The sequence below is a fragment of the Hemibagrus wyckioides genome, linkage group LG03 (assembly GCF_019097595.1).
Source record: "Hemibagrus wyckioides isolate EC202008001 linkage group LG03, SWU_Hwy_1.0, whole genome shotgun sequence".
Taxonomy (NCBI): domain Eukaryota; kingdom Metazoa; phylum Chordata; class Actinopteri; order Siluriformes; family Bagridae; genus Hemibagrus; species Hemibagrus wyckioides.
The window spans coordinates 25,307,474-25,322,680 of NC_080712.1; the positions used below are offsets into that span (position 1 = coordinate 25,307,474).

The window sequence follows — 15,207 nt, forward strand, 5'->3', positions numbered from 1 at the left end:
CCAGCAAAAAACTGTTCATTGGGAGATCCCCAGGGTCAATATTCATGAGTGAGTCTGGAAACATTTTTCCTCCACCAGCATCACATAGTGACCTGGCCACTGTTATGTAAAAGGAATGGATCAAAATTCCATTAGCCACTCTGCAGGTCTTATATCCCCCATGCCCTTGACAAACTGATATTGTATTGGGTGCAAAAAGGCAAATAAATTATTGTGGTCCAGATGTTTCCATTTTAGTGCCCAACCCCTGTTTTGGCGATTATATGGACACACATGCACATGACCTCTACTGGACTCATCACCTGTCTAGCCAAGAAAGCCCATCAGCACCTCCATTTCCTATGGATGCTGATGAAACCTAACCTCCCCTCTCTTATCACTGTCTACAGAGGGACTGTCCAAACCAGACCAAAATAAATTCAATGCTGCTACTACAAGTGTACATACACTCCTCACAAAAAGTAAAGGATATTTGGCTTTTGGGTGAAATTTATAGAAAATGTAAAAAAGTTCATGCTACAGCGATATTATATCATGAAAGTAGGGCATTTAAGTAGAAGCACCCCAGCCTCCAGCAGCCGTTCCCTAATGATGCGACCTTTATGGAGTTGGAGCATTGTCGTTCATGAAGAAGAAATTAGGCCTGTGTTGTTCATGCAGGGGCACAATGACTGGATTAATGATGTTATTCAGGTAGTATTGGCTCGTCACTGTACCATTCACAAGATGTAGAGCAGTTCTGTATTGAGTAGACACACCTGCCCAGACTGTAACACCACCACAACAGTGGCTGATGCATAGCGCTCTCCTTGATGTCTCCAACATCATTGGCGGCCATCATTTCTGCTCAACGTGAATTGACTTTTATCAGAGAACAGCACTGAGGCCTACTGGTCCCTCGTCCAGCGTAAATGCTCCCTGGCCTGACACCTGTGCCTGGTGGTGTGGTCAGGTACCCTTGCAGGTCATCTAGCACACAGACCATGCTAATGTAAACAGTTTTGAATTGTCTGACGTGACACTTGGGTGCCTCTCACCTCCCTTAAATGTGCCTGGAGTTGAGTGGCATTCATCATCCGGTTCCGCAGGGCACTGTTCACAATGAAGTGGTCATCAACGTGGGATGTGGCCAAAAGACATCCACTTCTATGCCTTTCTGTGACTCTTCCAGTCTCTCTATATCTCTGTGGTAACCTGCTGATGACACTCTGTGACTCTCTAAGCTCAGTGGCCACTTCCCTCTGAGAACATCCTGTTTGAAGCCTCACAATAGCAAGGTACTGTTGATCAATTGTTAGGTGTCGTCTTGGTCTCATGATGTCAATATGTGAACAGCATGATGAAGAGGACTGTTTAAACACCAATTCTAATTGAACCAGAGAATGTATTGGTCGATTCATGGATTAAACACCAGTTGTGAATTTTGCCATTAAGCACCTTGTTAGAGAACAGCAAGTTATGCAAAAAGTACTGAAACACTGAACAGTTGGACATGTGCATTCAAAAGTGTAGAGAAGGAATTAAGTTCACCTGTAAAGGTTATAGTGCATTTTAGGTGCATCCTGAAATTTCACCCAAAAGCCAAATATCACAATGCCAATACAGTCTGTTTCTCAGGTCAGTGATATTTTATGTATCTGTCCTGTAGCATATTGTATCCTTTATTTGCACTGTCCTTGCCTTGCACTGTTTGCACTAGGTTGCACACTATACACTTTATGTGGCTAGGACAACTTTCTGTTTAGTCCTTAGCTCTGTGTTTTTTGTTTTATGAAATTCTGTGCTGTCTTATGTAGCTTGGTGCTGTTTTATGTAGCACCATGGTCCTGGTGAAATGTTTCATTTCACTATGAACTGCATCAACTATAGTTTTGAAATGACATTAAAAGCTTCTTGACTTGACTTGGTATGGGAACTGCACAGGCTCCGAGTGCAAGACCTTATAGTGGATTGTGAAAAAAGTTGAAAAGATCATTGGGTTTCTATCCATCACTGACACTTAGAGTACCATTACTGCTGCATCTGCAAAGCCACCAGCAATGCAGCTGACTCCTCCTATTTATCCCATGGGCACTTCAAGGTCTCCTGCTTTCTGGCAGAAAATTATGGGGCATCTATGTGGTCACCACCACATTCTGCAACAGTTTCTTCCTGAAGTAGTCAAATTATGCAACACCTGGGCATGTCAAAAGCCTAACTCACTATGACTATGTGGTATCAGTGTGGGTGCACAATGCACTTTATAATGCTGCATTAAAACACTTTCTATTTATAAGACTTTTTTGCTGCTAATATTGCTGCCAACAGTGCTGCTACATTTACTGTGATTACACTAGTGAGTAATTTAAAGGCCATCCCTGCAATTGGTTTCTCACACAAGTGTTCTAATGTCACTGCACTGTGAATCTATGTTATCTCTAATCGATGTTCTATGTATTTATTATTCTGTGTATTTTGTTGAGTACCGAGTCTCACACTCCTCTCACATTGTGGTGTGAGATTTTACATAGTCTTATGTACTGTAACCATAGAGAAATGATGTTAGTACACTAACTATATGGAGCCAGACAGTGTAGAGAAACCTGAAATACAGGTACATACAAGCTGATATTAGTTTGCATGTTCAGTGAAAGCAACTGTGGGCAACTTTCATGACTATAATGCACCTGTCCCAATGTTCCAGTTCAAAATTCAATTCAATTCAATTTGTGGCAAGGGATAACTCCGAGACCATATGAGGAAGAAACCTTTAGAGGAACCAGACTCAATAGGGAACCCATTCTAATATGGGTGACAGGATATTGTGATCATAATTTCCTTTCTATACCTGTGTAACTACATGTGTGATATCAGCGAGAATCAAGGGGAAGGTATACAAGACAGTGATGAGACCGGCCATGCTGTATGGTTTGGAGACAGTGTCACTGAGGAAGAGAGAGGAGTCAGAGCTGGAGGTAGCAGAGCTGAAGATGTTGAGGTTCTCTTTGGGAGTGACAGGATTAGGAATGAGTACCATCAGAGGGACAGATTATGTTGGACATTTGGGGGACAAAGTTAGGGAGGCCGGATTAAGATGGTTTGGACATGTTCAGAGGAGGTAGAGTTAGTATATGGTAGGAGAATGTAGGACATGGAGCGGCCAGGCAGGAGGCAAAGAGGAAGGCCAAAGAGGAGGTATATGGATGTAATAAATGAGGATATGAAGCTAGTGGGTGCAAGTGTTGAGGATGCAGGAGATAGGGATATGTGGAGAGAGATGATTCACTGTGGTGACCCCTGAAGGGAAAAGCCGAAAGAAGAAGAACTGTGTAACTACATAGTTAAATGCAAATGTTTAACCAAGAGCTTTCGAGCACCTGTGCCAATAGGCGTATGAGAAAATTAAGTTATGAAAATTATCAGACAGAAGTAGAGAAAAACAAAACACATTGAATGTCTTATCTACCACCTTTTCTCAAATACTAAAATGGCCTCCTGGGGCTATTTAAATTAAAACACCCAACAAAGAATATGTTTTATGACTCAAATCATCTTCTGATATCCATCTTCCCAAGGCTTACTTTTATTTGTTGGGACTTTCCTTGATCTACTTTCCTTTACTCTAAGAAGCACATAATTTGAATAAATCTGCAAAAGTGCTCCAACATACATAGCAATAAACATCATATTCTATGATCACACACAGATAATAAGGCTGGTTCCTGCTCTTTTGTAAATTCAATTCTTTCAAAAGGCACAGCATTATTGTTTTAGGATAAACAAGCTCTTACCTGAAGTTTATCCTCAGGTACATTGAGCCAGTGATTGAATGCTTGAGAAAGTTTAGTACGGACTTGTTTCCCTGGGAATTTAGTAAAAACACAATGAAAGTGATATGCAGTTTATCCATTATAAAAACAATGCACAGCATATACACAGCAAATGAATGGAACTGGTAGCTTATTTGATTGTGCTAGTGTGTTTCACATGCAGTTTAATTTACCTACAACAATTTCAAGTTTTGTGCAAGTTTGCCCCTTTACATTAGTCCAACTTCTTAACTGTGTTTGGCAATTCTGTGAATGTATTAAACAACTTAGAATACGCATCCTTTGTTTGAACAAATTAACATCCACATGAATGCCATGACCAAAAATTTCCCAGTTTCCCATCAATTACATTACCTCTGCTGCATTTGGCAGGTACCCATTTCTAAAGCAAATTATAGAAGTGCTTTTTAAGTCTCTATCAACAAGCACATTAATACTGGTTCACTAGGTCACATACTTAGAGTACCATACCAGAGTCAATGTTGGGAGGTAATATAGCAAGAAAAGCACACAAACTTTTTAAGTGCTAAGTACTTCAGGAAGAGGTGGGTCTTTAGGCATTGCTGAAGACCGCTAGTGACTCAGCTGTTTGAGCATCTAGGGGAAGTTCATTCCACCACCTAGGTGCCAGAACAGAGTTGTTGATCCATACCTTCCCTTGTACCCTAGGAGATGGTGGGACCAGTGGAGCAGTGCACACAGGGAACACAGGGAGTGTGGTGCACTGCAGGGTTTGATAAGAGTTTAGAGGTTAATTGGATGCTAAGCAAAGAATGCACTGCAGTCAAGCATCAGTGTTTTAAATCTGATGCAGGTAGCTAGGAAGCCAGTAAAGGAGTGTTGTGGGAGAATGATGATCAAGACTTGCAGCTGCATTCTTGATATGCAGAGGTCAAATGGCACTCAGAGGCAGACCCTGCAGTAGTCCAGTATCAAAATGTGTGCAGTGACTGAAGGTGAGACCATTGAGTTGTCCAGGGAAATCACAAGATCTTCACAAGGGGATGAATCATGTATATTATGAACAGAAGTTCAGTTTTTCTGGAATTTATTTCAGCTGATGAGCTGCCATCCATGATGAGACCTAAGCAGAAACAAGTAATATCTGAGGGGGAAAAAGGAGAGAATGTGAGTTGAGTGTTATAGCAGTAGTAGTATGAAAATCCATGTGAGGATATAATTTCACCAAGAGAAGGAATAGAGGGGGGGCGGACCAAGTACTGAGCCTTGTGAGATACCAGTGGAGTGGTAGGAAGAAAACCAATATCATGTGGTGCCACAAATTCTAAGATGATGGACAAGAGAACCTTGTGGTTAAGTGTTGTTATTGTCGAACGCTGCTAAAAGGTTAAAGAGGATGAAGACTGGTAACAGTTTGGCTAATCTAGAAACATGTAGCTTGTTGGTGTGATCTTGAAAGGGCAATCTTTGGGAAATGTGCTACTTTGAAGGAGGTTGTCCTGTGAAAGATAGAGATGGTCAGAAAGAGAGAGAGAGAATTAGTTGATTGAAACAGTATGCTCAAGGATTTTAGAAAGAACAGAAAGAAGTGATACAAATCTGTAGTTGCTGATGTCAGAGGGATCCATAGCAGGTTTCTTCAGGATGGGAATAACACTAGCGCTCTGGCATTTGGTATATGCCTAGATGTTATGGAGCAGGTCTTGAGGTCTTGCATTACACTGTCTCTACAGTCTTACCTTCTGCCAACTGTGCATCCCAGTGCCATCACTTCCCCAGGTAAACACACATGAACCAACCAATCCACATTATATATATAAAAAAAAAAGTTATTAATCAGACCAGACCTCCTTTTTCCATTGGAAAAAGATTCCATTTTCCAATCCAAGCATCCAAAACATTTCCAGACTCGTTCCTCTAAAGCAGCCCAAAGTGGTTCAATAATGTATTTAGATATGGTGACTATACAGGCCATTGGAGATGTTCAAGTCCTTGGCAGTGACACACCCATTTAGCAAAAGTATTGGGCCTAATAAATGCCATGGTATTGCAGACCAAAATATCACTGTTCAACCCCCATGCTTCACTCTGGACACATAAATGTTCGGGAGTCTTTGTGGTGCATCGAGAGTCATGATTTCCAGGGTAATGTTGGGATACCACCACAAAGGTTTAACCACATCAAACTGACAATGCAAGGTGAAGCTGTCTGGAAAAAAAAATGTCTAGGTATTAACACAGACTGTATGCAAAACAGCTGCCCAACTCACTGCAGAATTAAATACATCCCTCTATAATCCTCAGTCACAGATTTTTCTGTCTGGGTCACAGATGGGCCAGTAAGGCACATACCAACTACTTGTCCACCTCTGAATGTCTCCCTGTGTGGATTGAATATGTGCTACTGCTCTGATACTTCGCAATCTGATCTTACTTATGGAATGTGGCATCAGTTGAAACGCTGTATTGGCCAGTGTTTCAGCTTCATTGTCAACCCCTACATATTTTTTCTCATATTATATATAAGAACATTGCCCAAAGCATGACACTGCCTCCGCCGGCTTGCCTCCTTCCCATAGTGCAGAGGTCCCCAACCACCAGGCTGCGGACCGGTACCGGGCTGCAAAGAAACAAAATTATAAATTTTATGTATATAACTTAAATATGTATTTTATAAAATTGCCACATCTGCCCATGCCTCACTCCTGCATTTGACGCAGTCACGGGCTTTTCCATATATTGCTAATGCCGAGTTCACACTGCACGATTTTCAGTCGCTGACAGGTTTTGCAAAATCGCCAACAAATGCCCAAATGTCCACCAGTAAGAGCAGAGTGTGAAGGTTTAATTAGCAGAGTAATAGCAGAGTTTTGCTTAAAATATTGCAATGCACACAACAGAGTTCAAAAGAGGACAAATTGTTGGTGCACGTCTCACTGGCGCATCTGTGACAGCAAGTCTTTGTGATGTATCAAGAGCCACGGTATCCAGGGTAAATGTCAGCATACCACCAAGAAGGACAAACCACATCCAACAGGAGTAACTGTGGATGCAAGAGGAAGCTGTCTGAAAGGGATGTCCGGGTGCTAACCCGGATTGTATCCAAAAAACATAAAACCACAGCTGTCCAACTCACTGCAGAATTAAATGTGCACCTCAACTCTCCTGTTTCCAACAAAACTGTCCGTCGGGAGCTCCACAGGGCCAATGTACATGGCCGGGCTGCTATAGCCAAACCTTTGGTCACTCGTGCCAATGCCAAACGTCAGTTTCAATGGTGCCAGCAGTGAAAATCTTGGGCTGTGGACAATGTGAAACATGTACTGTTCTCTGATGAGTCACTGTCTTTCCCACATCCGGGAGAGTTACGGTGTGGAGAAGCCCCAAAAGAAGCATACCACCCAGACTGTTGCATGCCCAGAGTGAAGCATGGGGGTGGATCAGTGATGGTTTGGGCTGCAATATCATGGTATTCCCTAGGCCCAATATTTGTGCTAGATGGGCACGTCACTGCCAAGGACTACCGAACCATTCTGGAGGACCATGTGCGCCCAATGGTTCAAACATTGTATCCTGAAGGCGGTGCCATGTATCAGGATGATAATGCACCAATACACACAGCAAGACTGGTGACAGAGTGGTTTGATGAACATGAAAGTAAAGTTGAACATCTCCCATGGCCTGCACAGTCACCAGATCTAATTATTGAGCCACTTTGGGGTGTTTTGGAGGAGCGAGTCAGGAAACATTTTCCTCCACCAGCATCACGTAGTGACCTGGCCACTATTCTGCAAGAAGAATGGCTCAAAATCCCTCCGGCCACTGTGCAGGACTTGTATGTCATTCCCAAGACGAATTGAAGCTGTATTGGCCGCAAAAGGAGGCCCTACACCATATTAATGAATTATTGTGGTCTAAAACCAGGCATTTCAGTTTCATTGTCCAACCCCTGCATGTGTGTAGAGAGAGACACACACACACACACACACACATTATATATGTATTATATACACATTATATATATCTGGGCTTCATGCCCAGAAAGAGCACAACAGATGCAATTTTTGCTCTGAGAATGTTGGAGAAGTATAGGGATGATCAGAGAGTTGCACTGTAGTTTGTAGACTTGGAGAAAGCTTATGACAGGGTGCCAAGAGAAGAGCTGTGGTACTGTATGAGGAAGTCAGGAGTAGCAGAGAAGTATGTCAGAGTAGTGCAGGACATGTATGAGAGGAGCAGGACAGTAGTGAGGTGTGCTGTAGGGCAGACAGGGGAGTTCAAAAGTGGAGGTGGGACTGCATCAGGGATCGGATCTGAGCCCCTTCCTGTTTGCTATGGTGATGGACCAGTTGTCAGAGGAGGTCAGACAGGAGTCTCCTTGGACAATGATGTTTGCAGATGACGTTATCTGTAGTGAGAGCAGGGAGCAGGTGAAGGAAAACCTGGAGAGGTGGAGGTTTGCGCTGGAGAGAAGAGGAATGAAAGTCAGTCATAGTAAGACTGAGTACATGTGTGTGAATGACAACGAGGGAAGTGGAATAGTAAGATTACAAGGTGAAGAGGTGAGGAAGGAACAGGAGTTTAAGTACTTGGGGTCAACAGTTCAGAGTAATGGAGTGTGTGGGAAAGAGGTAAAGAAGCGAGTGGAGGCGGGTTGGAATGGGTGGAGAAAGGTGTCTGGAGTTCTGTGTGATAGAAAAATTTCAGCAAGAATCAAGAGGAAGGTGTACAGGACAGTGGTGAGACCAGCCAGTCTCTATGGTTTAGAGACAGTGTCACTGAGGAAGAGACAGGAGTCAGAGCTGGAGTTAGCAGAGCTGAAAATGTTGAGGTTCTCTTTGGGAGTGACAAGGTTGGACAGGATTAGGAACGAGTACATCAGACGGACAGCAATTGTTGGACGATTGGGGGACAAAGTTAGAGAGGCCAGGTTAAGATGGTTTGGACATGTCCAGAGGAGGGAGAGTGAGTATATTGGTAGGAGAATGTTGGACATGGAGCTGCCAGGCAGGAGGAAAAGAGGAAGGCCAAAGAGGAGGTATATTGATGTAATAAATGAGGATATGAAGCTAGTGGGTGCAAGTGTTGAGGATGCAGAAGATAGGGATAGGTGGAGAGAGATGGAGAGAGATGATTCGCTGTGGCGACCCCTGAAGGGTAAAGCCGAAAGAAGAAGATTTATTTGGTAGAATTATGCAGATTTGATTGCTTTTCCTGGGCAGTAACTTATGAAGTATGTGAAGCTAAATTGCTATAACAAATACTTTAGATAGTCCAATTCTGATGGAACAAGGGCTGAAACAACGAATCGATTAAATCGATAATAATCGATAATGAAAATCGTTGTCAACAAATGACATTATCGATTAGTTGGCTGGCGCACGTCACCACGCATTCAATCACAGCGTTGTTCCAGGTGCACATCGGGAGAATGGTGGAGAGTACAAGCACGTCGGATAAGTGTGCCAAGTCCTCTAAGGCATGGGAGCATTTCATATTAAAGTCCGCGCTAAATGTTGTAACTTGCAAACTTTGTAAAGCGGAGCTTCTGTGGCACTGAAACACGACAATGATGAACGAGCACATAAAACGGAAGCATGCGGAAGTCACAGATGAAGGCGGAACTTCAGGATGGTAAGTTTATTGCAGATTTGTCATGTGCCATATTTGTGTGCTTAATGTGTTGGTCATTCACACAGAACAGTGTTTTATTCCCAATTCCTTTTCCTTTATTTTTCAATGAATGTGATACACAAATGTGAACGTCTCATGTTCAAATGATTTCAACTTTTCCAACCAGCGCAGCTCATCAATGTCACTCACAGAATACTGGACCAATCAGAAGGCCCCAGAGGCGGGGTAAGCGTTGTAAGCTGTAAGTTGTAAGTCATGGCAACTTCATGGCACATCCTGAGCCCTTGGCGTTCTGTACTGCGCTTTTTAAATCCATTCCTAAACACAGAGTCTTGTATTTGTAGTCTCAAACATGCCTTCGGTGTGAATGCTTTATCTGCAGGCTTAGAGTGTCTGGTATTTATTGTGTAAAGAGCACTGTGTTAATCCTCATTCACAATGTAGATGATAACGGTCTTGCACTATTGCAACTATTACCGCTGTTTAAGTACTGTCAAATTAAAACAGCTTAATCAAAATAAACAATATTTCTTTTTAATCAGTATTTGTTAATTAAAATAATGCAATGCAAAATTTCTGGAAGACTGAATGAATCATAACTTGGTAGTCTAGTAGTTCTGCCTCTTTAAGAAAAACAGTTTGTGGTTTAAGTTTTAAAAGTTCAAAAGTTTTCTGCTTAAACACTGGAAAAAACATTGTGGTAGTGTAAAGGTTTAGTTTTACGTTCATATTTGTAACACCCAATGTGTAAATTTAATTTAAAATGAAACTAAAAAGGTATTTAAAAATAGTTTGCATTGCTTCTATAGTCAACTATTTGGTCTTCTTGCTTTTTAATATGAAATGTATTCACTGCTGAAACCCAGGACTTACACCAGAGGCCTACTAATTAAAAAAAAATCTAACAGGCCAAAAATAGGCAACAAGAAACACCTGTTATATATCAACATTGGTTTTCTCATTACAGTGGGGGGTAGGGTATATAAAGCTCTTAAATTACTTAACAGTAAAAGTGACAGGTCTCAAAGTTGATGTGTTGGAAGCTGCAAAAAGTAAAAAAGTCTCAAAGTTGATGCGTTGAAAGGAATTGAACAAATTTGACAAGGGCTTAAGTGTGATGACGAGATAACTGGGTTGGAGCATCCCCAAAATGACAGGTCTTGTAGAGTGTTCCTGGTTTGCAGTGGATAGTACCTCTTCAATTCAAATTTTATTTGTATAGCACTTTTAACAAAGAGCGTTGTCTCAAAGCAGCTTTACATAAGAAACAACAAACAGTCCTAGATGTTATCCCAAGTGAGCAAGCCTGAGGCGACTGTGGCAAGGAAAAACTCTTAGATGGTATGAGGAAGAAACCTTGATAGGAACCAGAATCAAAAGGGAACCCACCCTCATTTGGGTGACACCGGAAAGTGTGATAATGGTTACCTACCAAAAGAGGTCCAACTAAGTACAGCAAGTACTGGACCAGCAACAAGGTCATGGGCACACAAGGCTTGCTTATGCGCATAGGGAGTGAAGGCTAGCCCATCTGGCAATGCTAGGAGTCAGAACATACAGTGCATTGTAGCTTGTACAGTGCATTGTAGTTCCCACTCAACTGGACCACGAAGCAATGAAAGAACCTGGCCTGGTCTGACAAAATTACTTTTTTTTTTTTTTTTTTTTACATCATGTGGAAGAGATGGCACCAGTTTGCACTGTGGGAAGACGAGAAGAAAAATGCTCTTCCCATGGACAATGTTCTGCTGGAAAACTGTGGTTCATGGCATTCATGTGGATATTACTTTACCACATTCCTATTTAAACAATGTCGCAGACCAAGTAAATAACTTCATGGCTTTGGCCTCTTTCAGCAGGATAATGTGCCCTGCTACACTGCAAAAATTGTTCAGGAATAGTTTAAGGTCCATGACAGAGTTCCAGATATTGACTTGGCCACCAGTTTTACTAGATCTCAAGCCAATTGAGCATCTGTGGTGGGATCTGAGGCACCACAGCACAACCTTCAAGTCTATGCCATACCATACCACTGTTTTGTGGGCTACATAAACATTATTTGATAATGCCTTCAGAGGTTAATACGATATGTTGCCAAGCTGTACATGATTCTATTTAAATTGTAATTACACATATTTAGGCTCAATATTATTGAGTACCACGGGGTCTTCTAGAAAAGGTGCTGATGTTTTACCTGGTAGCTGTAGCAGGTAATTGTATGGTTCTAATAGAATCCTTTCAGTAGCTTTTTCCTCCATATTCCTTACTTCCACAAATAAGTAAAACCTGCAGAACAAACACAATATAAGCAGCAGACAAACACTATTCTGGCAGAAGTTGTTCTTTTATGTTTAAAATTTTTTTATTTCCATCTACATATTGACAAATTTTAATGACAGCCTAAAAAACAGCATATGATAGATGCCTTTTCATCAATGCAATATGATTATGCCTAACAATGTTCTGTACAAAATTAAGTGATATTTACAGTATCTCAAAAGTCAGTACACCTCACATTTTTGTAAATATTTTATTATATCTTTTCATGTGACAACACTGAAGAAATGACACTCTGCTACAATGTAAAGTAGTGAGTGTACAGCCTGTATAACAGTGTAAATTTGCTGTCCCCTCAAAATAACTCAATACACAGCCATTAATGTCTAAACCGTTGGCAACAAAAGTGAGTACACCCCTAAGTGGAAATGTCCAAATTGGGCCCAATTAGCCATTTACCCTACCCGGTGTCATGTGACTTGTTAGTGTTACAAGGTCTCAGGTGTGAATGGGGAGCGAGTGTGTTAAATTTGGCGTTATCGCTCTCACACTCATACTAGTCACTGGAAGTTCAACATGGCACCTCATGGCAAAGAACTCTGAGGTTCTTAAAAAAAAGAATTGTTCCTCTACATAATGATGGCCTAGACTATAAGATAGAAGACCCTGAAACTGAGCTGCAGCACAGTGAGCAAGACCATTCAGCGGTTTTACAGGACAGGTTTCACTCAGAAAAGGCCTCGCCATGGTTGACCAAAGAAGTTGAGTGCACATGCTCAGCATCATATCCGGAGGTTGTCTTTGGGAAATAGATGTACGAGTGCTGCCAGCATTGCTGCAGAGGTTGAAGGGGTGGGGGGTCAGCCCGTCAGTGCTCAGACCATACGCCGCACACTGCATCAAATTGGTCTGCATGGCTGTCATCCCAGAAGGAAGCCTCTACTAAAGATGATGCACAAGAAAGCCCGCATACAGTTTGCTGAAGACAAGCAGACTAAGGACATTACTGGAACCATGACCTGTGGTCCAATGAGACCAAGATAAACTTATTTTGTTCAGATGGTGTCAAGCATGTGTGGCAGCAACCAGGTGAGGAGTACAAAGACAAGTGTGTCTTGCCTACAGTCAAGCATGGTGGTGGGAGTGTCATGGTCTGGGCCTGCATGAGTGCTGCTGGCACTGGGAAGCTACAGTTCATTGAGGGAACCATGAATGCCAACATGTACTGTGATATACTGAAGCAGAGCATGATCCCCTCCCTTCGGAGACTAGGCCGCAGGGTAGTATTCCAACATGATAACGACCCCAAACACACCTCCAAGACGACCACTGCCTTGCTAAAGAAGCTGAGGGTAAAGGTGATGGACTGGCCAAGCATGTCTCCAGACCTAAACCCTATTGAGCATCTGTGGGGCATCCTTAAATGGAAGGTGGGGGAGCGCAAGGTCTCTATCATCCACCAGCTCTGTGATGTCATCATGTAGGAGTGGAAAAGGACTCCAGTGGCAAACTGAAGCTCTGGTGAACTCCATGCCCAAGAGGGTTAAGGCAGTGCTGGAAAATAATGGTGGCCACACAAAATATTGACACTTTGGGCCCAATTTGGACATTTCCACTTAGGGGTGTGCTCACTTTTGTTGCCAATGGTTTAGACATTAAATGGCTGTGTGTCGAGTTATTTTGAGGGGACAGCAAATTTACACTGTTATACAGGCTGTACACTCACAATTGTAGCAGTGTCTCATTTCTTCAGTGTTGTCACTTAAAAAAAAGATATAATAAAATATTTACAAAAATGTGAGGGGTATACTCACATATGTGAGAATGTATATTTGAGAGGTACTTTTAAGAATTTTAAGAAAAATACGTGAGTAAATATTATGAATAACAAAAATAAAGGGTGTAATTTGATTTAATGTAATATGTCTGCCCACCAACCTCACAGACTCCTGGGTTTGTTTATAAAGTTTATTTACACAGCTGAATGAGACAAGGCTTACAAACTTGCCAGGGTTCTACAATATATACTAATTAAACATTTATTGTCCTTACCAATCTTACATTGTTTCACTTTTTTAAACATTACAAATACTGGGTATGTATAGCTCTGGAAAAAATTAAGAGACCAAAGCAAAATGACCAGTTTCTCTGGTTCTACTATTTATGTAGGTGTTAAGTACAATGAACAGTTTTGTTTTATTCTGTAAACTGACATCTTTTCTCCCAAATAAACATTTTCAATTAGAGCATTATATTTGTAAAAACTGACAACTGGTCAAAATTACAAAAAATGCAGTGTTTTTAGGCTTCAAATAATACAATGAAAAGAGCTCATGTTCATTTTCAAACACCACAATAATCAATGTTTTACCAGGAAAAATAAAAAAAAAAAACAATATTTGGTGGAATAACCCAGATTTTGAAGATGACCTTACTCAAATCCTCTATGGTCCAGTCCTTATGGTATATTGGCAAACCTCAGCCTGGCTCTTCTTGTGTCTTATTGATGAAGGGCTTTTTTCTAGCTTTGCATGACTTCAGCCCTGCCTCTAAAATCCTGTTTTAAACTGTTCTTGCCATGCACCTCACCCCAGCTGCCATTTGCCTTTATTTTTTTAAGTCCCTTGATGTCATCTATGTAGTTGAGTGACATTAGAATCAGTTGGCAGTCATCCTAGTCAGTAGAGAATTGTTTTTACCCTCTGCAGGTCTGTAGATTTGTTGTCTCCAATGTCTGCTTGTCCTTGTTCTTATGAAGTAACATGACACTTATTGTGTCCCTCTGTAAACCCCTTCTTTTCCTCACTCAAAACTTTTCATTTCAACTCTTTTAGCATGGTCAATAGTTATAATTTGACTCCAATTACTACTAAGTACTACTATTACTGTTTTTGCAACGCAGCTGGCCCTATTGGAAGAAGATACTGATGACGACAACAGTTTTTTTTTTTTTTTTTTTATACTTTTACTGCTTAACTGATCACTACTTCATTAAGCAGAATGAGGTTTGCCTATGTTGGAATTCAACAGACACTGGAATGGAATGGCTGCCATTCATGTAGAGATGCTGTAAAGAAAAATTTGGAGTGGTCTTTTTTCCAGAGCTGTAGAAAATATGCTAACTTAATAGGGTATATGTACAGACCACATTTCCAGAAACATTGGGACACTTTCTAAAAATGCAATAAAACTAAACTCTAATTTTTTAATTTACTTGGATATTTCTATTTAACACACAAAAGGACAAAGACAAGATTTTGTGTTTCCAGTGACACACTTAATTATATTTGTTGAATATAAACAAATTTATAAATTGATGCCTGCAAACTCAAAAAAGGTTCAGGCATTTAAAATAAATGTTTAACTTTTCTATTTATACAGGTTAATTGTTTAAGATACTAACTGTTGCAATTTTGCAAGGGTAATTTCTGCCCCTTCTTAAACTGCTCGCTGTGGTCTGATTTTCCTCTTCAGTTTTCCTGAAAACAAGCTGAAGCATAGACTTGTCTGACTACAGAACACGTTT

General features: G+C 41.2%; 1 protein-coding gene across 5 annotated transcripts in view; it reads right to left on the reverse strand.

The window, feature by feature from the left end:
- The window catches only part of ggps1 (geranylgeranyl diphosphate synthase 1), a 28,745-nt gene that overhangs the window by 7,996 nt on the left and 5,542 nt on the right, over positions 1 to 15,207 (reverse strand). For 2 of the 5 annotated variants that reach the window (XM_058382697.1, XM_058382705.1), the window contains exons 2-3: positions 11,599 to 11,690; positions 3,771 to 3,841 (exon numbers count right to left, since the gene is read on the reverse strand). The exons of 1 other annotated variant lie outside the window; for it this stretch is intronic. In XM_058382697.1, the coding sequence (XP_058238680.1) occupies positions 3,771 to 3,841; positions 11,599 to 11,690 (163 nt within the window). The remainder of the gene's footprint in view (positions 1 to 3,770; positions 3,842 to 11,598; positions 11,691 to 15,207) is intronic. 2 more of the 5 variants (XM_058382715.1, XM_058382735.1) reach the window with 1 other exon arrangement.